Genomic DNA, 27,057 nt, shown 5'->3' with positions numbered 1-27,057 from the left:
GCTAGCTGGCACAGTGGATAAAGCACTGGCCTTGGATTCAGGAGTACCTGAGTTCAAATCCAGCCTCAGACACTTGACACTAGCTGTGTGACCCTGGGCAAGTCACTTAACCCTCATTGCCCTGTTAAAAAAAAAAAAGAAGAAGAAGAAATGCTTAAAGGGGCGGCTAGGTGGCACAGTGGATAGAACACCGGCCCTGGATTCAGGAGGACCCAGTTCAAATCCAGCCTCAGACACTTCACTTAACCCCAATTGCCTCACCAAAAAAAAACACAAAAAAAAATGCTTAAAAGCCTAAACTGTTGTTGAATTTATCAGTAAATCTTAGCTAGTTTCCCCCCCAAAACTGGGGTGGGGGGCAGGTAAGGACACATTAGATTTTTTTTTAAACATCACACCATCAAACTTGAGAAATTCTTGTGGAGTTGCTGTGAGACCTGAGGCCTGTCCCTTTGCTAACAGAGACCCCAGACCAACAGCCTCATTAAGACACAGGAAGGACAGTAAGGGGCCTTCCTGAGCTAATAGCTTCCCTTTTACCCCTTTCCCTCAGTGGAACAAAGGAATCTTAAGATCTCCTAAAAATCTTCCAGAAGGAATGCTGAATGAGGGAAGCTGGGCAGAGCTTGACGTAAGGCAGCTCTGTTGAGTTGGGTATTTTAAACAAATGGCACTAAAAAATTTGGGAACAAAAAATTTCGACTTGTTATGATGAACAAGTATATCTCATTTTAGCAAAGCTAAGGAAATCTAGTGGCAAACTACTCAAAACACAGTCCTCCTGTGTCCCAGAATCAGCTACAGAATCTACATAAAGAAATATAATACCAGGGCAGCTAGGTGGTGCAGTGGATAGAGCACTGGCCCTGGAGTCAGGAGGACCCGAGTTCAAATCTGGCCTCGGACACTTGACACTAGCTGTGTGACCCTGGGCAAGTCACTTAACCCCAATTGCCTCACACACACACAAAAAAAGAAATAGAATACCACACACCTTTTATGAGTATCTTGTTTTAATTAAAAGGCTCCATTATTCCTTAGGCCTTTGCCTTGAGACCTGGCTGTCAGGCTAAGCCCTCATGACCCCCAATCATATGCTTCTCCCTTTAGTAGAGGCCATCCAAGGGCACAGAGCCTGTGAGGGCAAAGGGTGCTGAGAAGGAAGAAGGAAGGTAGGAATTGAACCGTGTGGCATCACACGTTTTGCCAACTCAGGCCAGAAGAACAGAGAGTAAGAACAGAACTGGGGGTGGGGGCAGCTAGGTGGCACAGTGGATAAAGCACCGGCCCTGGATTCAGGAGTACCTGAGTTCAAATCTGGCCTCAGACACCTGACACTAGCTGTGTGACCCTGGGCAAGTCACTTAACCCCCACTGCTTGTAAAAACAAAACAAAAAAAACCACCCCAGAACTGAACCCAGCTTGCCAACCTTTCCAGGGTAATGACCCCTTCAAGTAACTTCTGCCCCAGCTTGTCTGACTCAGGTTTTTGTTCCAATGATGTAAATGGTGTTCAGTGAGCGTTCCCCAAAGCAAGGCAGAGCTCTTTGGCTACAGACACACTCACTGCCCTTCCAGAAGCATCTTCCCACACTGGATGGTGCCCAAAGGCAGGGTGAAGCTTTGGGCTCTGACCTGCCCAAAAAAGACAGAACCATCGCATGCAAGCAAAACCTTCCCAGTGTTTATTAGGAGCAGAGAAGAGCTGGTGTGTGCAGTGTGCTTTGCACACACATTAATTGGCTGGGTCCTTGCCACAAGCCTGGGAGGTGGGTGGCCATCGTGGAAGGAGGAAACAGTGGCTTGCAGGGGTTCCTACACAAGCTTTTGGGACCTAATGTGTAGCCAATGCTTAGTATCCCACAGTAAGGAAATGAAGAATCTGGAAAACTCTATCAATAACTTGGGGCTCCAGGATGTACCAGGCCCTGGGGAGCTGAAGCTAGCACATGCAAGCAAGTTGCAGAGAAGCAGTCCCAGGTTGAGCCTTCCTCTCTGTCACCCCGTGATCCCACCCTTTGCCAAAGGCCTGGTGGTGAAAATGGGGGTGAGCGTGCAAAGGAATGGGGCTGAGAGGAAGCTGAGCAGTCCCTGTGAGGTGGTGCTTCCAAGGAAGCTTCACGGGCGGGCAGGCAAGCACAAAGCATGGCTCCTTCCAGAACAGCTGGAAGAGAGGCAGGATGGAGGCCTGAAGCTTCACCCTCTTGTAAAAGCTAAGCCCATCTGTGAGTGACCACTCCTTCTCAGACAGACTAGGCCTGAGGCCTCTGTTTCAGAAGGCTGCTGGGGACTTTTAAACCTACCCAGTCAGGGGGAATTGGGGGGGACCCAGTGAAAACCAGCAAGCCAAGGTTTGCCATGAGCTCCTGGCAGGATTGTCTCCATTTCCCACCAGCCTCTCCCAGTAAATATGCTGCCAACTGAGGGGTTGGTGCCAATGAAAGCCCTGGGACTAAGAGATGGGCAGTCATTGCCCTACGGGGCAGATGGCATGGGCAATGGTATGGCTTTCATTGTGGGGCAACAGAATTCTGTGTAGGAGTATTTTGTATTGCACAGGAAAAGGCCCCAACAGGACCACCTGTACAGAATGGACAGTGTGGTTCTTGAGCCAGAGGGGGCTGGCAACGTGAACCTGATTGCCCACTGTCAGGGCAGGCTTTGCCCGCTAACAGATGCCAAACTTGGCCCACACCACTCAGGAGCACTGCTCTAGCCTATTTTTCAGCACTTTCTGCACTTGAAATATCCACACTTCTGATCTTGGAGCCTCCCTCTCTCTCTCTCTAGTCCTGCCCCAAGCCCCAGCATCCTCTTCCAAGACCCCAGGGTTTCCGATGCGTGTCACAGTACGGCCACGCCCCCTTCACACCGGCTGGTGATCATGTTGCCGATTTCAGTCCATGTGTCAGAGTGAGGGTTGTACACTTCCACCGAATCCAAGGTGACAGGGGCCAAGAAATCATGACTGGAAGACCGGCCACCAGAGACGTACAGAAGCCCATTGATGGCCACCACGCACACACCGGCTCGGGGCACTTTCATGGATGCAACTTCAACCCACCTCTCCTGGTCAGGGCAGAAAAGTAAGAGAAATGGCCACATGATTAGCAATTGAACAAGCAAGAGTACGGGTGGGGGTGGACAAACCCTGCAAACACGGCTGAATTAGAATGAGGCCGTGTGACCAGCATTGAACCTCTGAGATGAGCAGGTGTGTTCCACAGAATGGGCCTATAGAGGCGATGGAAAGCCCTCCCCCAGGATATCGACCCAGCGTGCTGTGAGAGACAGGCCAATGCTGGGAGGGCTCTGGAATGGTCCTAGAACCAAGCCAGGAAAATATCCCCCTGGCCTGTGACTGCAATGGGCTGATTCACAAGATAGTAAAGAAGCTGCAGGACCCCAGACCCAGGGACTCCCAAAGAGGAAGGCGATATGGGCTTGCTCACCAAAGCCTAACCTAACAGGCCTTCTCTTGTTCTGAGAGCATGTCTTTCTATCAGAAACTTACCCAATGTGTGGGCAGAGAAAAGAAATAAATTCAGACAAGGTGAGAATGACGTCATGAGGAAGTGGGGATTTTTAGGCTTGAGGGAGGAAAGGTAACAGGCCCTTGAAGATGACATACATGGTCCTCAAGTCACATCCTAGCCTCTATTTTAGGGAAAACAATACTACTGGCAGCGTCAGGGACAACACACCATAACTTCCCCAAGGAATTGTAGATCATCCTCAAAGGTCAACTTTCCATGTGAAAAAAAGGATGAGAAACACAACTAGAGTTCACTCCCTTTAGGAGACGACCTAACCATTTTGTGGCCAAATAGAAAGAGACTGAGGCATGTGGTTATTTTCAGCAAGGCAGTGATCCAATATAAACCTGAAGGACTTATGAAGATTGCAGCCCATCTGCAGAGAAAGAACTGATAGTATTTGAAAACAGATGGAAACACATTTAAAAAAATTTTTTTTCTTTTCCTCTGACAATTCCTTAATCTGAAGTTTTGGGGGGTTTTTGACTATTTTCTCTCACAACTAGCTAATATGGGAATTTTTCCATGACTACTCATGTATAACTTACTTTGAATTGCTTGATTTCTTGTGGGTGGGGGGTGGGAATGGAGGGAGGAAGAGAAGTTGGAACACAAAGTTTTAAAAAAATTGATGTTAAAATTTGTTTTTACATATATTTGGGAAAATAAAAATCTAAAAAAAAAAGAAGAAAAAAGAAAGAGACTGAGAAGCAAGGATGTTTCCAGTCAAACTGGCCAAGCAATAGTCAACAAGCATTGAGTCCTGGATGAAGCATTACCAGGGGACCCAAATGATGTCCAGGGACTGTAGATCCCACAGACCCAGACCTAAGACAGAGGTCAGGACAGAGGTGAAGACACAGGCCCACACTGTGTCACACCTGTCATGGGACATAGAGTGGGAGGAAGAGCTATACTGACCATAAATGAGGGTGCCATGAAATAAACAGTCATTGAGGCACACCCTCTATGGCCACTGGGAGAGGCCTCTCCTTGCTGAGTCCAGATGGTGTGCTCTGGGACCAGGACCCACTGGGAGAAGACAGAAGAGGTAGTCTCCATCACTGCACAGCTGACCTCTAAACACTCCTAATCTGTTAGTTCCTTCCCGCTCCTTGTGAAACGGATGTGACCTTCACTGGGGCAGATTCCAAATGGGGACTGTGTCACTGGGGCTTGCTCAGCCCCTTCTCAAATCCATGTGGCAGAGCAGCACCCCAAACTGTCCTACCGTACCTCCTCAAAGGAATATTTTTCTACGGTGTGCAGGGTGTCCTGGGTCTCATTCCATCCTCCAATCGAGTAGATGCAGTCATTCAGGGCAGCAACCCCAAGATAGGCCCTCCTGGTCCCCATGGGAGGGAGCGTTGACCAGCACTTGGAAATTGGGTTGTATACTTCAACGGAACAGAGCTCCACACCCTCATTGCTGATGCCGCCAACCACATAGATTAAGCCTGGAGATACACAAGATGCCAGCTCCAACACTGAGGCACAACTAATGGCTTAACATCATCAGAGCCATTAACCACGAAGGGCGGGCTTTACAGGGCTGCTCTCGGAGGGGGACCCAAGGGGCAAGAGAGCATGGCCCTTTCAGACAGGGCTCCTCCTGGCCCATTTGTGCCATAAAGGTGTCTTTCTTTCGATAAGCCTTGTGGATGCCTCGCACCCTTACATCAATCATGTCCCTCTCAGCCCCTCCAGACTGACTCATCTGCAAGGACAGAGTAAAACAATGCAACAGAACTGTGACCTAGCGGGCTCTGCCACAGCAGTCCCCTGCTCTCTTGCCTTTGGGGCTCAGGGCTCAGGGTGTGTTTCATCAGCTCTTCCCTGAGAGCGCCATTGGTTTTGAAAGGGGCCCACGCCTCCACAGTGTTGTCCTCATTGTTGCTACTGCTTTTTGGGTCTGCTGGCTCCACCTGACAGTGGCTCATGCACATCTTTCCACCTGTCTCTGAATTCCTCCTGTTTCCCATTTCTTACTGCACATTTATACTCCAGCACATTCATATAGTAGGGTGGTTTCAGCCACTACCAAGTTGATGGGCACCCACTGTGCTGCCAGTTCTTGGCTCCCACAGAAAGGGCTGCTATGACTACAGGGGGACAGAAAGAGCCTTTGACCTTCTGGGGGTGGCTCACTTGCTGCCCACTCTAGAGCACACAGGGCAAAAGCATGCCTGCCGTCAGGCCAAAGGTGTGTTTTATTAAATACGTCTCCTCTGCTGGCTTAGGAAGGCTTTATTAGATGCCTACTGTGTGCCCCCACTGTGCTAAGTGCTTTAAAAATATTGTCCCATTTGATACTCATAATGGCCCAGGGAGGAAGGTGCTGTTATCACCCCACTTTACAGATGAAGAAAGGGAGGTCCACCCAGGTGAAGTGACTTTCCCAGAGACACCCGGCTAGTAAGTGTCTGAGCCTGGGCCTTCTTGAATCCAGGCCTAGTGCTCTGGGCACTATGGCGTCCCCGCATCCCCGGGTCTCTGCTGGAGCCAGGAGGACACCTCCTTCCCAAGAGCCGTCCTCTCCCCCCATCTTGAGGATCCCACAAGTCCTTACCTTGGATCTCACAGCAGCCAAAGTAGTAGCGTGGCACGGCCATGGTGCCAACAACTTCCCAGCTATTTTCCTCAGGATCGAATCGTTCAATGGAGTTTCCTATCTCAGCTCCAACCCATCCACCTGCAACCGAGAGCAAAGGCTAGCACCTCAGAAGAGCCCTGCCCCACCCTGCCCATCACCTAGAGGAGGGGGCCCTCAGTGCAAGTGGGTGGGAGGGCCTCCTCCAAAATCCTGGGCCCTGGCCTGGCTCTAAGCCCTCTTCTCTGAACATCAGACCAGCACCCCAGCCCATCCCACAGGACACAAAGAAGGTAGGGAATGGAGACTTACTGGGTCTCATTAAGGTTCTGAATTGAGTTATTTATAAGTAATTAAAATTGATGTGGGCAAAATAGGCTTTCAAAATAACTGCCTTTAAAACAGGCCCCTGGAGCTGTGGGCCTCAGGGATACTGACCACCATGGCCACTCACAACTTTGGTCTTTATGAAAGAATGTTTGGACTGCACACAATTAAAGAAAACCATGATTAACGCAATTTTAAATCTCAATAAAGCCGATTAAACACATTCTCCCACAATATTCCCTGGACAAAGCCCGGAGAGGGGGCACTCCTTAGCTTTAACCCTACAGGAAAAGGCCCTCACCCCCAGCTCCAAGCTTTCCCCAACCACTTCTTCTCCCTACTTGAAACTCCTCAAACAAGAAGCAGCCTTTCATCCCACAGTTAGGAGATAAGACTTATTAAGCCAGGGCCCCTGGACCACTTGCAGAATGCCATCCAGACTCCAGTGTAAAAGATGGGACATTTTTCTCCAGGAAGTTCCTCTCAAATAGGGCTGGGCAGCCATGGCCAACATGTCAAAGGAGGGAGGGGAGCGAATCCATTACAGGAAAGCCTTTCATTTGAAAGAACGCTTTTTAGTGAGTTCTGTTCAAGTCGGAGTTCATTAATTCACGCTCAGTTTGCGGCCTGAGAAGTTTGTCATTCACCACTATGTTTTCAAAATGCGGAGGGGGAAAAAGGTCTATTTAAATTAGGAAAGAGAACTGACTGTTTACATGACAGTGTGTTACTTGCATGGAGGTGCTGCTAATTAGAAATGTAATTCATTAGAGCAGGCAGCCACTCAGAAGGCTTCTGACTCCACCTCCCTCAAGGCCCCTCAGTGTAAAACACCACATTTTCTTTGTTTGCATAGTGATTGCTTTGGCAGTTAATTGGGAGAAGCAAAAATATGGACTTGATTCAGTCCCCTGCACTTGTCCAACATGCACCCGCCGGCCTAGGGGAATTGACCTCCTATCCTCTCCCTGTCCCCTGATTGAGCCACATCCTCAGGAAATCTGGAGATTAAAGAATTCAGCCTTTGAAGAGCCTCTCCCAGGGGAGCAGGAAAGCGAGAGTCCCCATATCAAGATGGTCCCACATAGTTACCCAGAGCATAGATTGCCCCATAGCACACGCACACCCCCAGGCCACACCGGGGCTGGTTCATGGAAGCCACAGTTGTCCACTGCTTGGTGACTGGGTCATAGCGCTCGGTGCAGTCAAAGATCATCGAATCCTTTTCCCCTTTAGAAAATAAAGAACAAGGTGTGAGAAGGCAGGCTGTGCTCAGCTGACTCCCACAGCCCTTAGCGGCTTCCCTCTCCCTGCCTGAGCTCAGCCTGTTCTGGCCAGAGCCAAGCATGTATCCCCAGCCCCAGCCTATGAGCCTCCCCCAGAATCCGGAAAGGTGATCTAGTTTAGATGAAAACAACAGCCCCGGGGCGGCTAGGTGGCGCAGTGGATAGAGCACTGGCCCTGGAGTCAGGAGTACCTGAGTTCAAATCCGGCCGCAGACACTTAACACTTACTAGCTGTGTGACCCTGGGCAAGTCACTTAACCCCCATTGCCTCACTTAAAAAAAAAAAAAAAGAAAACAACAGCCCAAAGCCAGGTGTGCTTCTCCAAGTCTTCACTTGGGTGTTCGTGTAAACACATCTCTAAGCTGGGAAATGAAATCTACCGTATTTAGACGGAAGCATGGCAAGTCATAGAAACGAATTCATCAAGTATTTATGCCCATGTGTCAGGCCGATGCCAGGCACAGAGGAGGAGATGGCCGGCATCTGACACACAGGCCTCTGCCTTCAAGAAGCCGATAATCTGGTGAAGGAAACAGGTGCTAGGAAAGCCGGGAAAGCCAGGAGGAATCTGAGGAGGAGGAAGAGGAGGAAGAAGTGCCATCCAAGAAGTAGCAGGAAAGAGAAGGGAAAAGGACAAACAGAAGCCCCTGAAGCCAAGAAACGGAAGCTGAAGCGTCTACACAAATGTCAGTCTCTGCTGGTAATTTGACCTTCAGCAAAACTGCTTCTGAGCGAAAAACACACATTACGATTCTCTGCAACATAGCCCTTACCGCTGTGGACATCTGCACTGGCAGGTAGGCTGTGTGGGATGCAGACACGGAAGAGGCCCTGGAACCCAGCGGCTCCAAGGGGCCTGGCTCTGAAACGAAGCTGCACAAGGCACAAACAAACGAGAAGGCACTAGCCATGAGGGACTTTGTCAAGAATTCCTGCTCAGAACCAGAAGAACATGGTACACAGTATCATCAACATTGAGTGCTGATCTGCTGTGATGGACTATATTCTTCTCACCAATGCAATGGCACAGAAGAGTTCCAGGGAACACATGATGGAAGAGGATCTCCAAATCCAGGAAAAAAAAAAAGAACTGCGGGGTATAGATGCTGAATGAGCCATACGATTTCTTTTGTTTTGGTGCTGTTGGTTTTTTCTATTTTGAGGTTTTTCCTCATTGCTCTGATTTTTCTCTTATAACAGGACTAATGCAGAAATAGGATGAATGTTATGTGTATATATATATATATATATATATAAAACACCTATATCAGATTACCAGCTGTCTAGGGGAGGGGGGAGGGAGGGGAGGGAGGGAGAAAAATCTGAAATTGGAAAGCTTGTATAAACAAAAGTTGAGAACGATCTTTACATATAAAGGAAAAAAAATACTTTATTAATTTAAAAAAAAAAGAATTCCTACTCAAAGAAGGGCTGGAAGATGCTGCTGAGGTCAGACTGGCCTATAGCCAAGGATGGGACACCCAGAGGAATTGCTCACGTTGAATTTAAGACAGAAGTAGGTGTGGAGGGGGCAGCTAGTTGGTGCAGTGCATAAAGCGCTGGCCCTAGATTCAGGTGGACCTGAGTTCAAATCCAGTCTCAGACACTTGACATTGACTAGCTGTGTGACCTTGGGCAAGTCACTTAACCCTCATTGCCCTGCCCCCCCCCCAAAAGAAGCAGCAGCAGATGCGGACAAGACCTTGGAAGAGAGACAGGGAACTGAGGCTGACAGTTGGGCACACACTCTGAATGACACAAGGCAGAAAAGTCAAGGATGAGAGAGTGAGAAGAATCATTCCTGCAGTGGCAACAGTAGCAGGCCGGCAGGCCCAGACCCTGGTGCTGAACGGCCTCGCCTAACGTGCCACAGAGGAGAGTGCAGGAATGTCAGGAGGTGACAAGCAAGTCTGGACTAGGCCAAGCCCAAGGACCTTGGAGACTGAGGAGGAGGAGAACGCAAGCCACAAGGAAGGAAGACAAAATCTGAATATCTCTCCTTCTCTTTTGTTGCCATTTGAATGGATTCTAGGGCTTTATCCTGTCATTTAATCCTTGACAGAGCCTTCTGAGTACATTCCAAGACAAAAGGCAGTCCAGGTAGGGGAGGGGGCCAAGACCTGTGGCAAGAAGGCCAGCTTTGGAGTTTGAGGAGCAGGGTGCTAGTTCTGCCTCAGATGCTGTCTACTTTTGCAGCCTCAGAAAGGTCCTTTCAGCTCCCCTGGGCCTCAGTTTCCTCCTCTGTAAAATGAGGAGGTACGACCGGATGTGCTCCAAGCCATGCTCATAAGTGACTAGTTAGGGGCAGCACTGAGACAGCCCCTGGCACAGGACCCCGGGTCCTGAAAGACCTGCCAGTGGAGCCTAGATTCTTGCCAGTCCTGCCAAGCTGAAAGGGTCTGTATGTCGGGATGTCAGCAGGTGCTTGGTTCTGGACCCACTAATGCAAACACCGATGCCTGCTGAGGATGGTGGGATGGTGGGCAGGGCCCAAACAACACTCGGCCATTTGAGTCTGGCTAGGGGCGTTTCACTGCAAATATCAAAAAAGAAAAGCCAGGGGACGTCAGCTGGGGAGGGGACGTGGGAAGAGCAGTGCATTACCCAGACGCTCAGCCAGCCTGGGCTCAAAGCTGTTCCTTAGGCCAACACTGCTGGGCCCAGAGAAAAACACTGCTCACGACCGGTCCCTGTCTCCTAGATCCAGTGTCTGCCCCTCGCTGAGTTTCCTTCTGCAGTCACTTGGAGGGCCCTACATTTGGAGCCAGGTTTCCTGCCATGGAATATGTGTGTGCTATCAAACATCAATTAAGATGCATTTAAAAAATGCAAATACAGAAAAACAAGAAATCATAGGGTCACCTGCAAAAACATCCCACATTGTGCCTGCCCCTGGCCTTCTGTACTGCTGCCCCCCCCCCCCCCGCCCGGGAAGGATTCTCCCCAGCCCCCAGAACCACTGTTGGGCCTCTGTCATAAGCCAGCCATCTCCTCCTGCATCTGCTGGTACTGAGCCATCATTACCTCCAATGGCATAGATCATCCCTCCCACTACCGCCACTCCCAGGCCGCTGCGGGCCTGGTGGAGGGAAGACACCGTAGTCCAGTACTGGCTGAAGGTGTCGAAACGCTCTACACAGCTGAGGGCTCTGCTGTCACTCCATCGTCCCCCCTGCAGCCGGGTGTATCCACCTGGGGAAAGGAGAGAGAGCACATGCCAGGTTAGCCAGGCCTCCCTCGGAGGAGCATCCCAAGCCAAGAGAACAAGGCATGCCTCTGTATCCCCTGCAGCTTGGTTAAAATGGAGACCATCAGGCAAGCTGGACTGTTGAGAAGAGGGAGGGCCCTGGAGGCTTACATCGGCAGTCATTCTGACCCAGCTGAGGCTCCCAGGCCAGGCCGCCAGACCAGGCTGCCCGATGCAGGCTAAGCCCTGCTAGGCTACAATTCAGTCCAGTTTCTCCCATGTTTCTACAAAAGTCTGTGTCTTCTGGCTTTAAGAGAAGCATTTTCCCAGATGGCTCTTTGTTTTCAGCTAAGCTGGGATCAAGAAGCCCCAGATTCCAATTACAAAATGAGGGATGCCCTGCTCTCTCCTGCTGATGGCTCAGACTGGAAACCAGACAAAGGATGGAGAGCCATCGAACCAGCCATGCCTGTCTATCACAGGTCTGCAAGGATCTGAACTCTCCTCTCTAAGGATGAAAGCGCAAGAGGCTTTGGTCTTGTTAGCAGAGACAGTTTACTGCCTTTGTCTGAAGGACACAAAGAGATGCTCACCTACCGCATACAGGTACTTCCTCGCTTTCTTCCGAGGCCGCACCTTGGAGGTCTGCAGGAAACTGCAGAACCTATTATCCTTGGCGGGCTTGCCCATCTCACAGAACTCTTTCAACAGTGTCTGCAGGGCCACTCGGAGGCTGAAGTCAGGGACTCCTTGGGGGAAAGAGAAGAGAAAACATCTCAGCACTGGCCAGTCAGTCAATCCACAAACATTAAGTCCCTACTATGTGCTAGGTCCTGGGGATACAAAGAGAGGCAAAACAAGGAGTTCAGTCTGGGGGTGGGGAGACAATGTGTGACAAACTGTACAAACAAGCTATGGACCCGATAGACTGGAGATAACCGAGGGGAGGCCCAAATTAGCATTGAGAGGGCTCAGGAAAGGTCCTGGACGAGGCAGGATTTTAGCTAAGACTTGAAGGAGCCTGGGAGGCTGGGAGGCAGAGGTGAAGAGCAAGAGAAATTCTGGTAAAATTGAACGGCATAATCCCCCTCTTCCTGTTCTCAAGAGTTTAAATATGTACAATAAAACCAGCAGGACCACTGGGAAGAAGTGGGGGTGGGAGACAAGATTATCTGAGAGGCCTGTTTCCCAGAAGTCCCTGGTCAGTGTGACCTGGGTACTGAGCACAAGCATCCCTAGTCTTAGTGGATGAGAGGAGGCCTGCCACTCATCCCTCTCATCAGCACCTGACCACTCATGGACCACCTCCTCTCCCTCCTCCTTCTCTCCTCTTCCTCTTCCTCTCTCCCCTTCCTCCCTCCTCTGTCTCCCCCCTCTGTCTCCCTCTTCTTTCTGCTATCTCCCCCCTTCCTCCTTTTCCCCTTTCTTCTTCTTCTTCTTCTTCTTCTTCTTCTTCTTCTTCTTCTTCTTCTTCTTCTTCTTCTATCTTTCCCCTCCTCACTCTTCTTCCTCCTGTCTCCCCCCTCTTCCTGTTCCTCCCTCCTTCATCTCCCCATCTCCTCCCTCTCCTCCTCCCTTCTTCCCCTTCCCTTTCCCTCTCCTTCCTCCCTCTTCCTCCTTACCCACTCCCTTTGCTCCTCCTCCCTCTCCCCCCTTACTGTTTCTCCAATTGGCCTGACCTTAACCCTCAGGCTCTCAGCTTTGCCTCCATTTGGGTCAGTCTCTGTATGGTCCCACCTTCCCATGAGCCTACAAGGTAGAAGGCAGGCCTATGGAGTGCCCAAGGTAGAAGGCAGTGATACTCAAGTGTTCTCAGCACTTCCTTCCCTTCACCCAAGGTACACAATACAAACACCAAAGGTTGTTCTAGGGCAACAGTTCAGATCCAAGAAGAAAAAGAAACACTATAAAAAACGGCAGAGGGGGTAGCACAAGTACAGTGAGTTCTCAACCTCTTCCCCCACCTCCTCTGCCCCCGACAGTTTCTATCAGAAACACACGGGACTGCATTCTATTGTAGAAATCGGAGAAAGAAAAATCTCAATGAGTCATTTATCCAGTGCAAGTTAGCACAGGGTTATATGCAGAGTGGTCAATGGACCCTGAGGGTGGGCTGGCTGCTCTAGCCAAAGGGAAAGGCAGTGCCCAAAGGCAGTCCATATGTAGGCACTTCCTGCAGACTGTGGAAAGGGGTGCCAAATGGCAACTTTGCTGCCCATTATCCATTTCTGGGTCACCGATTCAAGTGTGGAATGAGGAGGGTATGGTATTTCTAGGTGAGAACAGCCACAAGCCCTAAGTGGGCTGTATACTGAGCAAGAAGAATGTTCAGAAGCAAGATGCAGTGATGTGCCTGGACCCCAGAATTGGAGTCAGGTCTCAGTTCTAGATTCCAGCCCAATATGAAGCCTGTAGACAAATAACCAGGGTAGAAATCCCAGACTGAATTGAATCCAGAAGCCATCTATACTTGCTCAGACCCAAACCAAGGTCAGGAAGTTGCAGCGATCAGACTGAGAGAGTGGGGGGGGAAGGGGGAACAGATCAGATATTGCCCTGGATCAGAGCACTTCAGGAGCACTGAAAGCTTATGGGCTCCCAACATGAGAACCTGAAATAACACAACCCCCAATACCCCAAGAAAGCAGCAACAAGACCAGCCCAGACTTTCCCTCTAGAAGTGTGGTAGGGTCCAGCCCTAACATCAAGTCCCAAGACAGGAAATAGACTGGAAGAATGAACAAGCAAAAAAAGAACCCCACCATAAAGAGCTATTATGGTGGCAGAGACCCTCAAGACACAAAACCCAGAAAAAGAATGACTCCAAACCATCTACAAGTAATGCCTCAGAGAAAAACACAGCTTGGGCACAAATTCAACTCAAACTTCTCAGAAATAAAGAGTTTAAAAAAATTTATCAATAAAATGAGAAGACTAAAAGAAAAAATTGGAACAGTAATGAGAATTATGGAAGGATTAGAAAGGAAACTAACATCTTAGTGCAAGAGCTATAAAACCCGACAAAGCAACAAACTTCCTAAAAATTCAAATGGACCAAAGAGAAGCCAAAGACTCCATGAGACAACAAGAAATATTAAAACAAAATTAAAAGGCTGAAAAAAATAGAAGAAAACATGAAGTATGTCATAACAAAAACTCACCTAGAATACTGACCAAGGAGAAAAAAATTTAAGAATCACTGAATTAAAAAAAAAAATCACTGAACTGCCTGAACACCATGATAAAAAAAAAAAAAGCCTAGATACCATAATTCAAGAAATCTTAAAGAAAACTTCCCAGGTCTCTGAGAACCAGAGGGCAAAGTAGAAACAGAAAGAACCTATCAGTTATCTCCTAAAAGGAACCCCAAAATGAAAACTGCCAGTAACATTATAGACAAAATACAGAGCTTCCAGGCCAAAGTACAAATGCCATAAGTAGTTACAAAGAATTCGAGTAGAAGAAGCCATAGTTAGGATCACAAAGGATTTAGCAGCCACCACCATAAAGAAGCACAGAGCTTGTAATCTGATGCTCCAGAAGGCAAAGTATATGGGCTTATCTTAGAATAATTTATCCAGCCAAACTAAGTATAATGCTTTGGGGGAAAAAAACTGGATCTTTAATGAATTAGAGGACTTCCAAACGTTCCTGATGAAAAGACTAGTTCTGAAGTGCAAATACAGTAATTAAGAGAAACATAAAAAGATAAAACTAAATGAACAATGATAAAAGACTAAAAAAGGATAAACTGCTCACATCCAAATATAAGGCAATGATACATGTGTCCCCCTCTGATCCCTATCGTCATCAGGGGTCATAGAGGGAATCTAATTGGAAAAGGCCCAGGAGGGTTCTATTATGACTTGATGATTCTAGAAGAATGGAAAGAGAGAGGAAGAGGAATATGCTGGGGGAAGGAGTGGGGGAAGAAGAGAAAGGAAGGTTAAGGGAAATTATCTCACATAATCAGGGTTCACAAATAAACATCTATATAAAAAGGAGGAAGGGGTGGGGTAAGTGGCTGACATGAGAAACTTACTCATCAAAACTGGTCAAAGGAAATAACAACCCACACTCACACACACACACACACACACACACACACACAGTATAGAAATACATTTGTATCAAGCGGGAAAGAGGAGAAGAGTGAAGGGGGAATTAAAGGGAGGGTGATTTAAGGGAGGGATAAGTCCTAAGCAAAACAAACTCCAATTAAGGATCTATACAAATATTTAGAGCATCTCATATTATTGGGACAAAAGATGAGAATCCAAAGGAATGTCTATCAGCTGGAGAATGTCTGAACAAGTTATGGTATATGGATATACCAGGCTATAAGAAATGATGAGGGGGATGGTTTCAGGAAAATTTGGGAATGAATACCTGTATGAACTGATGCGGTTGAAGTGAGTGGAACCAGGAGAACAATAATGACAACACTATGGTAAAAACAAACAATTCTGAAAGAATCAGTGTAATGATCAACCACAATTTCAGAGGACTCATGATGAAACAGAGGGGTGAAGGATTCAGTATGCAAAAGGAGTTTTGTGTGTGTGTGTGTGTGTGTGTGTGTGGTGGTCAATGCAGAAACTTGTTTTGCTTGACTATAAATGTAACAGGTTCCCCCCCTCCACACACACACTTTTACTCTCAACGTTAGGTGGGGATGTTGGGATGGGAGGAGAAAAGTGTCTTTTTTTGCTGATTGAAAATATAAATACATACATACACACGTGTGTGTGATCAAACCAGACTAAACAACAATCATGTCAGCTACTGTTTGGAGCTGGGTACATTTTGTAATGAAAGGCGGTGGTGCTGTCAGGGCTTGGGACCAGGATGAGAAATGGGACTGGACCCAGGATTTCACTAGTATAGGGAAGTCTCAGGTGAGTCAGCTCCTTCCCCCACTGTTCAGCTTAGTTTCAGAGAGATGCCTGGATCCTCAAGAAGTGAAGTGCTTTCCCCAGGGTCACACGGTCTGAGACAGGACTTGAACCCAGGGCCAACTCTGTAGCCTCTACATCAGGGTGTTGTCGGGAGACCAAGCACTAACGGTTAGGAAGGGCAGGGCACTGTGTCTGTGAATGGACAAAAGGCCTTCTGTGCCCTGCCCATACGGCACACTGCTTGGCTTGCATCCTACAGGCCCCTGTTATTGGTTTAGAATTTTATTTTCCAAAATATATATGGAAACAAATTGTGACATCAATTTTTTAAAACTTTGAGGTCCAACCTCTCTTCTTCCCTCCCTTCCCACCCCTCACCCCCAAGAACTCAAGCAATTCAATATAAGTTATACGTGAGTAGTCATGGAAAACATCCCCACATTAGCCAGGTGGTGAGAGAAAACATCAAAACCAAGACTTCAGAAGCCCCCATTCTTGGTACATGGATGGTCAGCCCACAGGAGCACACGGCAGGCCTCAGTGAATCTTCCCAACTCCCCAGAACATAGCATGGGGCTCAGTAAGGAGCAGATGCTTCACCAATCTGATGCTGTTGAGCAGAATGACTCATCCAACCTGAGGAAGCCAAGGGCCTCCTTGCTCATGGGCTGATCTGGCCACATGCACCAACCACAGACCCTAGCTCGAAGCCCAGCCTCCCTCTCTTACCTTCTATGTACTTGACCAGCCTCTGCGGAGGCAGCAGGGGGAATCGGACAGGCTCCAGGACTTCGACCACATGCTTCTTCCTCCTGCCCAGGTCCTTCAGAACCCACTGCATGGCGGCCAAAAATACCTGGTACTCGTCTTCGATGCTCAGCTCCTCACTTCGCAAAATCTTTATCAGCTGATCCTTGGTCAGCGCCAAAAACTCTTCCCCACCGCTCACCTCCAAGAAATGCACGTGGATGTAGTTCTCTGTGAACTCCAGGAGGTCATGGCAGGCGATCTGCTCCGAGAACTGGAATATGCCGATGCTGTTGGACGGCTCTACCTGTCCTTTCAGAAACTCACAGCACAGGTCCACCACCTCGGTCAGCTGGAGCATGTCAGCAGCCACGATCAGTTCCTGAACGTTGTTCACACCTATGTTCACCACACCTGTGGGGCGGGGAACCAAAGGAGCGTCAGGGGAAGGGGTGTTCTGTACACTGGGCCAGACCTGCTTCTCCTAGGCTCAGGAGACGCTGCACGCCCGTGCCTCTCTCTCGGGCAGGTATCATATATTTATGTGTCATTAGAAGAGGAGCTCCTGGAGGGCAGGCACCAGTCTTCGCCTCTCTCCGTAATCCTGGTGTCTCTCACAGTGCCTGGCCCACAACAAGCCTTTAATGAAAACCTGTGGACTGATGATATATGTTAAAGTCTAGATAGCTCTGGGACAGGGGGCCACTGGGAGAGACCAACACACAACATTCTCCCCGCTGTTGCAGGCCGGACTCATTGACCAGGTGTCTGAATCCAAAGCAGAGGCAACTCTGCTAATCCCTTCCTATTTATCCTGCAGATAGCTCGCTTTGTATAGGTCTCTCTGCCGGTGGGCTTGTTGAGGGCTTGTTGCTTAGCACAGTATCTGACACACATACTAGGACCTTAGCAAATGTTTACTGATTGATTAATTATGCTGAGGTGGAAATGGCTATGACATTCAGAAGACTGAAGCAGAGTGGTACTGAGCACATACCCTCACCTACAGCATGCTGATAATCAACATTTCAGGGGCTGGCTTCTACATCAGACAAGCCACCGGGCGGAACTAAGGAAGGCTTTTCATCTGTTCTCGGTTGTGTTCTGGACCCCTGGGGCGGGTGGGCGGGTAGTCTACTGATGCCTGAGGACCCTTCTTGGAATTGTGTTTTTAAATGCATACAAGAAAATAAATTGAGGAAATTAATTATACAGGAATACAGTTATCAAAGTTGTTTGTTTTTTTAAAAGGTCACAGATGCATTGCTGAAAGCCTCTGTCACAAAGGGTCAGCCCATGGGCCCGGTATGTCAGTACCCTGTAGCCCGAAATCCTGCAAGAACCTGTAACTACATCAAGGCGGGCAGCCCCTCCCCATCCTCAAGCTCTGCTCACTGGAACCAGCATAGGCCCAAACCTCTCTGCACCTGTCTGGACCCTTCCGTCCAAACCCCCTAGCTGGGTGGGGGGTCCTAGAGCTTGCACTTGCTCGCAGTGCCCTTGCCAGTCCCAATCTTCTCTCCACCACAATGGAGCACCAGAAGATGGCTTCACAGAGGCCAGCACCACTGAACAGGAAAGAACCACAGGGGCATGTGGCTCCTGAACACAGAGGCTCTCCCAGCCCTTCCTACAAGGGGTCACCTGAGCACGGCATGCAGCCCTCCTGTAAGGATGAGCTCAGCGGCTCCCCAGTGATTCAATGTCCAGGAAGCTCTCCTTGCTGAGGGGTGTTCAGGGCCTCTCTGCCCCTTCCCCCACTGCCCCTGCTTCTAGCGTCTGGGGCCAAGCAGAACAGGGCTCACTCTTCCTGATACCTGAAGATTATCATGTTCCCCCTGAGCTTTCTCTTCTCCACGATGGGCATGCTCACAGCCCTCCATCAGTCCTCATATTACATGGATCTGAGGCCCTGCTCCACCCTGGCTGCTCTCCAGCTTATCAATGCCCTTCTGAGACCTTGGCGCCCAGGGCTCAGCCCAGGGTTCCTGATGGGGTCTGACCAGGGCCGAGGCCAGCAGGACTGTGGCCTCCTTAACCCTGGACGCACTGCCTCTCTGAACAGGGCTTGAGATGATAATCGCTTTCTTGGCAGCCACTGGATGTCACTGACCCACATGGAGCCAGCGGCCCACATTCATCAGATAAGCTGAGGACTCTGGGGGCAGGTGAGGCTTTCTGAAATGTTTGGGGGAACATGGGGGAGTCTGCAGAGCAACCACATCAAAGACAGTTTCAAGAACCAAGTCAGAGATGCAGCTCTCCAGGGACTGGGACAAAGTCAGATGCATGTCCCTGGAGAGAGCCCTGGCAGCAGTGGGGTCCCTCACCCAGCCACACAGAGAACTGGCAAGCTGCCTGGTCTGTTCTTAAGGCATTTTTAGGAAGAAAACAGGGAAAACGGCACACAATGACATCTCCAAGCCTGCAAGTGACCCCAAATCTCCCTGGCCAGCAAAGCACTGAGATGCTCGAGAACCCCCAAACCCAGGGACTGTGTGAGTGTCCAAAGGGAGAGGGATGATTTGGTTCCAGCCAGTCCAGGAGCTGTAGAGGACGTGGCCCCCGAATGTCACCTCTGTCAGTGCAGGTGGGCACCTTTTAGGCAATTCTAGGCTCAGAGAGCTCCCTAGCACACAGAGAGGCTAAGGACTTGCCCAGGGTCACACAGCAGGGGGATGAGGGAGAAGATTTGGACCCAGGTCTTCCTGGCTCCACAGCCACTCATCTATCTACTATCCCAGGGCCACATCTCTCAATTCAATCCCACAAGCATTGATTCAGTACCTATTGTGTGCCTGGCACTGTGCTAGCCAGAGGAGATACAAAGATAAAAACTGACCAAACGAAAAAAGATTCCATGTGAATAAATAGAAGACAATTAACAGGAAAATATTCCCAGCCTCAGAGATCAAAGGATGGGCCCAGAGCCATCAAAGGATCTTTGCAAATGGCTCCCTGGGCCTCTGTAACCAAAGAAGCCAACAACTGAACAGGTACCAGAAGTTGGGCACAGAAAGCAGGCAGGAATCCACGGCTAGAGGCAATAAGCATTTATTAAGTCCCTACTGTATACTGAGCACTGTGTGAAGCACTAGGGACGTAAAATAAGCAAAGACAATCCCTGCCCTCAAGGAGACAAGAAGCAAAAAACTATGCACAAACAAGCTCTAGATGGGATAAAGAGGGAAAAACCAACAGAAGGAAGGCTCTGCAATGAAGTGGGGCTGGGAAAGACTTCCTGGAGAAAGCGGGATTTTCGCTGGTACCTGCAGGCAGCCAGGGAAGAGGAGAGGCAGATATGAGGAGGGAGAATGTTCTAGGCCTTTGGGGTAGCCAGGGACGACACCCAGAGCTAAGAGATGGAGGTTCTAGTCTGTAGAGCAGCCAATGGCACTGGATCCAAGAGGACGTGTTTGGGGAGAGGCAGAGGTGGAGGAAAGCTGGGGCTTGGGGACTGCAGAGACCCAGCGAAGGCTGGGAGGGAGCACAGCAGGGTATGATGCCTCTCGGGGGAGAACCCAGTCTCCAGGGCCAGATCCCAAATTCCGAGGGCACTTGCCGAATCGGAAGGCGACACCAGCAAAAATAAAGTGAGATTCGAGGATGGCTGCGATCGGGATTGTTCCCGCTTTTTCTGTGTGGTCGGTCCCTCTAGTTATGAGGTGAGGCCTTCCCAGAGTCGTGTTCTTAAATAATTGACAGAACTGCTCCACTTCAGTTAGAGGTCAGTGAAAAGAAATGTATCATTTTTTCCCCCCATCCATGTTCATGGGTTCACTGAAATCTACATACCCAAAGAACACTTGCTTTAGAAAAACTCCTGATGCACATGTACAATCTGTATCAAATAGCTTTTCTTCTCAAGGCGGGAATGGAGGGAGAAAGAGAAACTGGAACTCACAATTTAAAAACCAATGTTAATGAATAAGAAAAATTCCTGGACCTGTAACAGCTGAAGAGGGAAACTGAGGGATGTCTGGGACAAAGCAGGAGATGGACCCGACTAGAGGAGAAAGGCCTTTGGACGCCACCCTCCAGAGGCAATCAGCCCAACACTGCTGTGGCATTTCTGACAACATGACGTCCTTGTTTCCTCAGCTCTCACCAGCCCTGAGACAGAAGTGGGAGAGCTGCAGAAAAGCCAGAGGCAGCACCCCCTCCCCCAAAGAACTGTGTGACCTTGAGAACACATCCCTTCTTGTTTCATCCAAAAACCCTGAGGGGGAGAGACTCCTCAGAGGACACAGGATGATTCTCACTAAACTCAGCCCTTCCCTGGTGTCCTCTCAATCAAAGCAAGCCCCCAGTCACTTCAGCCCCTTTCCTTAGAAACAACCTAAGGAGGGTTCAGAGAGAAGGCAGGGCAAATGCTGGGAGCCAGCCAGAAGCACTGCCCATCCGTCAGGGCAGCCCACACCTTGGACACTACCTGTGTAAATGAAATCCAGAAGAGTCTGGAAAATTCCCGCTTCGATGCCCAGGATCTGCACCTCATCCTTGCAGGATTCCTTCATTCCCCCAGTGAAGAGTGCTGCAAAGTAGGGGCTGCTGGCAGCCAGCACCAGCCGGTGCACACGGAACTCAGCCTCCCCCACCTGCAGCTGCACGTCGCAGAAATCCTGCCCGCTGCGCATCTCGTTAATCTGGGCCAGGATGATCTGGGCATGTCTGTCGGATGAGAAGGTGCTGTCGGCCGCCTTTGGCCCAGCCTCGCAGGCCATGGCTGGAGGGGATGGCTTGGGCTCTGGGTCCTGGGCCCCGGCCCCTCAGCTGCTGCCCCCCTGGAAGGAAAGGAAGAGACCCAGTCAGTGCTCAGCGTGCCCCCTCACCCCAGAGCTGGCAGACCCAGCCAGCCCATGAAGGCAAACATGGCCCAGGCTGCTGGGGGACCACTGCATAGCAGGGGCATTGGGGAGTAAATATTTGAACGGTGCCCACCATACACCAAGCTCAGTGCTGGGTAATTTACAAATATTATCTCCTGTGATCCCTGCAACAATCCTGCAAGACAGATACCATTACTGTTCCCATTTTACAGTTGAAGAAACTGAGGCAAACAAAGGTTAAGTGACCTGCCCAGAGTCCTGCAGCTAGTAAGTGTCTGGGGCTGAATTTGAACTCAGGTCTTCCCAACACCAGGCTCTGAGCTCTATCCCCTGTGCCACCTAGCTGTTTCTATATGATAGAGGAGGCTTTGAATGCAGCTAATAATAATAGCTCACATTTATATAAAGCTTACTGTGTACCATGGCTTTACAATTATTATCTCATTTGATCCTCACAATAACCCTGGGAGGTAGGTGCTATTATTATCCCCACTTTATAGACAAGGAAAATGAGGCCAACAACAATCAAGTGACTTGTCCAGGGCCACAGCTAGTGTCTGGTGACATTTGAACTCAGGTCTTTCTGACTCTAGACTGGTACTCACTCTGCACACTGACCCACCTAGCGGCCTATGATAGAGGGAAGCCTTGAAGCCCGCCAAGGATCTGAGGAGAACAGGAAAGCATCTCAGTTTTGCTTGGAGAGGACTCCCCAAGTGGGCATCCAATCTCTGCTTGTAGACCTCCAATGATGGGGTGCTCACTACCTTCTAAGGTAGCCTAGCCCACTCAGGGGCAGCTCTATTCATCTAGCCAAAGCCATCTCTTAGCATCTTTCCCCATCCCTCCTGGCCCTGCTCTCAGAGGCCAAGCAGAGCCAAATTAATCCCTCCTTCAGATACTGGAGCCCAGCTCTCACCAGCTGGTTCTTCATAGGACACGACATCCCGGCTGTCCTCCTTTGGGCCTTCTTAGCTCATCCACATCCTGGGCAGCATTACCAAGACATGGGGAAGCTGCTGAGTGGTTTCTGACCCTTCAGGCCTCTGCACATAGTTCAAGGCTTGCTGTCCAGTGTGTTGACACCAATGACCCTCCGAGACAAAGGCTGAGTCTGGCCCTCCTAGCTAACGTAGCCGATAGGCTACTTCCTACATGGATTTCCTGGTCAGGAGATCTGTGGTCTAGACAGTCCCTCTCCCCTGACCCACACAAAAAGGAGGCAGAGCTGGCCACACAGGGGACTGAGTTCAACAGAAGGGGGTCAATGCGCCACCTCAGCTCTCATGTGAAGGGAGGGGCCAAACTGTTCCTGCCAGGGGCATAAACTAAATCCTCACAATTGAGTGATCTGATCCACAGAGCATAACCTGGTGGGATGGTTCTAGGGGTGGGCTTTGGGCCTCTACGCCTTTTCCACAAGTGACAGAATGGATTTTTAAAATAATAGTTTTAAACACCAGTGCAAAAAACCCAGGGGGTCTTGGTGGACCACAAGCCTGAGTCAACATGAGTGGTATGGCAGCCCCAAATGCTAATGAGACCTTGGGCTGCATTCTGAGAGGCAGAGCTTCCAGGAGAATGGGCATGCCTCCACTTTCAGCAGCACTCAGATCCCATCTGAAGGACCATGGTTAGTCATGGTTAGCCTTGGACCTTGGAAGGACCAAGATAAGCCACAGCACCACAAGAAAGTAGCAAGGATGACACACAGAGCTATCAGGTCAGCTGAACATTTTACTGACAAGATCCTCAGAGGTCAGGGCTACTACAGGGTGAACCAAAAGTCATGAAGGGGTTTCAATATTTAATAACTCCTTTATTTTTTGTTTTTAATTTATAATACCACAGTATCATATTCAGTACATATATAGGAAATGAATGTATATTATGTGTGAAAAATTAAATCTCATAGATGGCCCAAAATACAGAAAAATAATTTTTAAAAAGTTAAACATTGTGACTTTTGACCCACCCTGTATTATCCCCATTTTACAGATGAGGAAACTGAGTCTTAGAGAGGTTTAATGACTTGCCCAAGATCACATAGCTACTAAGCATCACATACAATCTGAACCCAGGTCCTTTCTAAGTCTAAGTCCAGGGCTAGGTGGTACTATGATAAGAGCTTCCAACCTGGGATCAGGAACACATAGGGTCAAATCCAGCCCCCAACATTTACTAGCAGTTGTGTGACCCTGGGCAAGTCACTTAACCTATTTCCCTCAGTTTCCTTTTGTGGTAAAATGGGGATAACAACAGAAGCTACTTTGCAGGGTTGTTGTGAGGATGAAATGAGATGTTTGTAAAATACTTTACAAACCTTCAACCGCTATATAAGTGTGAGCTATTATAATAATATCATCATTAATATAATATAATAATTATTATTATACATCAGTCTTGAGACACGCCATATGAGAATATGGGATTGAATAGACAGAGTGCTTCGCCTAGAGAAGGGAAGATTGAGGGAGGTTACATTAAAGTTTTTGAAAAACTCATTTGTGGGAGAAATTAGCCTTCATCTGCTTGGGGGGAGGAGGAAGAAAGTCCAGAGAGAGGCAGGGTCTGGTCTAATGGCAGGGCAAACTTCCTAACAGTGAGACTGAAAGGGGCTGCTTCAAAAGGTAGTGAGCTGCCCATCCCTAGATGCCTGCAAGCAGAAATCTGGCAAGCACCAGTTGGTGTTGTTGTTGAGTACAGGTTGGCCTCAACGATGCCCCTGAAAGCCCCTATAAGGGGTTACAAAGTGCTTTCCTCACTGATGCTCTTTGAAGGCTCTTCAAGGATTAGGATTCTCACTTGACCCAACAGGACAACTGGAGACCCAGCCCCCTGGTAACTGACAGAATATTCATGCTCACAGGCTTGCTCTTAAGGGTCAGAGCCAGCCTATTCTCTCTGAGCTCCCCCACATCCCTGGCTGACATGCTTTCTTTCCGGCTCAGGGACCACCTCTTACATGAAGCTTCCCAGCTTCCAACTGTCCTGAAGGGCTCTCCCTGGCAACATAGCTTTGCCATTTCACTGGCCTATGTCCATAAGCTGTAACCCCCCTCACCCCTGAAAGCAGAGTTGGGGGCCTGTCTTTGTCTCCCCAGTGGAAAGTCTGGAACCTTGCCAACAGCAGGCTCTGAGAATCTGTAAAGTCTCAGCTCGTGGCCCTGGCACTCAAGGCCCTCTATAAGTTACCCATACCTTGGCTCCTAAGGGGTTCTGTGGAGGTGAAGCCAGAAGGTTCAAAGACAGGCTCTGCCACTCACTCTCTGTGACCTTGAGCACTGTTATCTCACCTGATCTTCAGGCCTGGCTTCACCATGGGAGGGTTAGCCAAGGTGACCCCTACTCATATTCTGATTTGGGCAGGCAGGAAGGTGTAATGGAGTTATGAGAGAGCTGGGAGTAGGCCCCAGGGTGGTGTCCTCAGTTGCTGGGGAGGAGCCTGACCTTCCAGTTACAGGTCCCTGTCTGTGAAATGGAGATAATGCCAAAGGAGGTTCCCTTGAGGCATGAGGCTGATAATGATATACTAGCGTGGGGTGGCAAGCACTGGGTGGCCTGAGTCCTTCTCAGGCTGGGTGATCTCCCAGCTGTCAAATGAAGGCCCCGCCCAGTTGGGATGCTCCAATCCAAGCCCAGACTACACCATCCAACCATCCTCCATCATCAAGGCCAGGCCCTAGAAATACAGAAGAGCAAAAGGAAGTCGCCCCTGCCCTCAGGTCGCTGACAGTCTTTAGCTGTGGATGCAAGGTCAGAGGAGTCTGGATCTGGAGCTGGCAGGGACCAGTCCCCTCTTTTTCTAGAGGAGGAAACTGAGGCCGAGGGCTGGAGAGGATGAAACAGCTTGCCCCAGGGCATGCAGGGCACAAAGGGCAGGCTAAACCTGTAAGGTGTAGGGATAGTGCGGGGTGAGGGGAGGGGGGAAGGGAAGGCCTTCCAGGTGCAGGCAAAGGCACGGTGGTGGGAGATGGCGCATCTTAGGAGCCCGGGTCCTGCGGCCTCCATCCCAGTCCCTCGCTCTGCCCGACCTACCTGGGCGGCCGCGGCGATGGTGTTAGTTTCGGGGCTGTCAGGACCTTATCTCCCACTTCCCACAGTCACCGACACTTACGAGGGCCCGACCTGAGTCTGGGTCCCAGCTGCGCGCGCAGCTTGGCGGGGGGAGGGTTTGGTGAGCAAAAGGTGACCTGCGCACTGAGGGGGCTGGTCACGTGTGTGCACCCCTCTCCCTCCCCTCCCCGCGGGCGTGGCTGCCGGGTGCGCAGGCGTGGCGCTATGCATTAGGGGTGGGGCCTTCGGGTGGGTACTTGCGGAGGTTGGGGGAGGCGGGGCGGAATCTTCGCAATTCACCTCTCTGGCCTCAGTTTTTTCCTCTGCAAAGTGAGGAGGAGCTGTCCATCTAGGATGATGTCCGTCAAGGGTCGGGGTTGTCCTCTACGCGACCCCTTCTCTCCCTATGCAGCCGCCTCTCCAGGGCAGGCCTCCCATCACCTCTGGCTTCTCTTCCTCTCCCCTCTCCCCTCTCCCCTCCCCAATCCCCACTTCTCATGACTGCCAAAATCAGCATCCTGAGCGGTCAGTGAACATGTATTTATTAAGTGCTTTCTGTGTGTGCTAAACTCTGGGATTACAATTAGAAAAGTCAGTCCCTGCCCCTGAGGAGCTCACAGGCTAAAAGTGGGGGACAGCATGTATGGAAGATTTTAGCTACAGGTTAGATGGGAAAGGTCCTACAGCCCTCAGGGGCAGCTAGATATCACAGTGGATAGACCTCTAGGTTGGAGTCAGGGAGACCTGAGTTCAAATCCAGCTTCAGACAATTACTAGCTGTGTGACCTTGGGTGAGTCACTTGACCTGTTTGCTTCAGTTTCCTCTTCTGTAAATTGAAAATAATAGCACCTGCCTCCCAGGGCTTCTGTGAGGATCAAATGAGACAGTAATTGTAAAGGGCTTAGCCCAGTACTAGTGTTATCCTTAGGGTGTAGCAGCAAAGCAAATGGTAATGCTCTGGAAGGACCAGCACCTCTGGGGTGAGGGCTGCTCACGCACTGTCACTGTCCTTTCACCCAACTCTCTCCTGTGGCTCCAAGAATCTGGAGCATGCACAGTGGCAAACTGCCATCTCAGCAGACGGGCTAAGCCAGGTTGAGGGTAACCTACAGGCCTCAAACCTTTTGGTGAGTTGGGGGGTGTCCACCCTAAGCGTGTGTAGACTCCCTGGAGGAATGGGCAGATGAGAACTACTTGTTCCAACAGACATGAAGGCAGCTGAAGCAGGTCCAGTGGAACACTTAAAGCTTGGGCTGAATATGCCAAGGTCACTCACTGCATGAACTATCCATCAATCAACAAGTACTGGTTAAGCACCTACTGTGTACCAAGCAGTTGGGTTTAAAAAGAAAAGGAAAAACACAGTCCCTCCCTTCCAAGAGGCTGGGGAAGGGAAGGTGCCAGGTACTGTGCCAAGTACATACAAATATTATCTCACAATCCAATGGAAGTGACGACATGCAAACAACTAGATACATGCAAGATACATACAGAGTAAGTGGATGATAATCTCAAGAGGAAGGCACAAGCAGTGCAATGGAAGGTCTGCAGAAAGTAGGATTGGAGCTGAGTACATTAAAGTTTGAGGCCCACTGTGA

General features: G+C 49.7%; 1 protein-coding gene across 1 annotated transcript; it reads right to left on the bottom strand.

The window, feature by feature from the left end:
* Positions 1-1,932: 1,932 nt before the first annotated feature.
* Positions 1,933-25,598, bottom strand: LOC122754315 (intracisternal A particle-promoted polypeptide). The gene is made up of 9 exons (XM_044002624.1): positions 25,441-25,598; positions 21,006-21,357; positions 16,556-16,987; positions 11,522-11,677; positions 10,766-10,933; positions 7,547-7,684; positions 6,107-6,229; positions 4,774-4,994; positions 1,933-3,070 (listed from the first exon to the last, which is right to left on the bottom strand). The coding sequence occupies exons 2-9, from the start codon at positions 21,295-21,297 to the stop codon at positions 2,846-2,848; spliced, it is 1,755 nt and encodes a 584-aa protein (XP_043858559.1). The 5' UTR covers positions 21,298-21,357; positions 25,441-25,598; the 3' UTR covers positions 1,933-2,845.
* Positions 25,599-27,057: the final 1,459 nt, after the last annotated feature.

This window comes from Dromiciops gliroides, chromosome 4 (assembly GCF_019393635.1).
Source record: "Dromiciops gliroides isolate mDroGli1 chromosome 4, mDroGli1.pri, whole genome shotgun sequence".
Lineage (NCBI taxonomy): Eukaryota > Metazoa > Chordata > Mammalia > Microbiotheria > Microbiotheriidae > Dromiciops > Dromiciops gliroides.
This window is presented reverse-complemented; position numbering and strand designations above follow the sequence as displayed.

Bases quoted from the DNA above. Each gene is read 5' to 3' on its own strand.
- LOC122754315 (XM_044002624.1), bottom strand. From the start codon at position 21,297: ATGGCCTGCGAGGCTGGGCCAAAGGCGGCCGACAGCACCTTCTCATCC. The intron at 16,988-21,005 runs GTAGTGTCCAAG...CCCGCCCCACAG, and splicing joins TCTGGATTTCATTTACACAG to GTGTGGTGAACATAGGTGTG. The intron at 4,995-6,106 runs GTAAGGACTTGT...GTGTATCTCCAG, and splicing joins TGGCTGCTGTGAGATCCAAG to GCTTAATCTATGTGGTTGGC.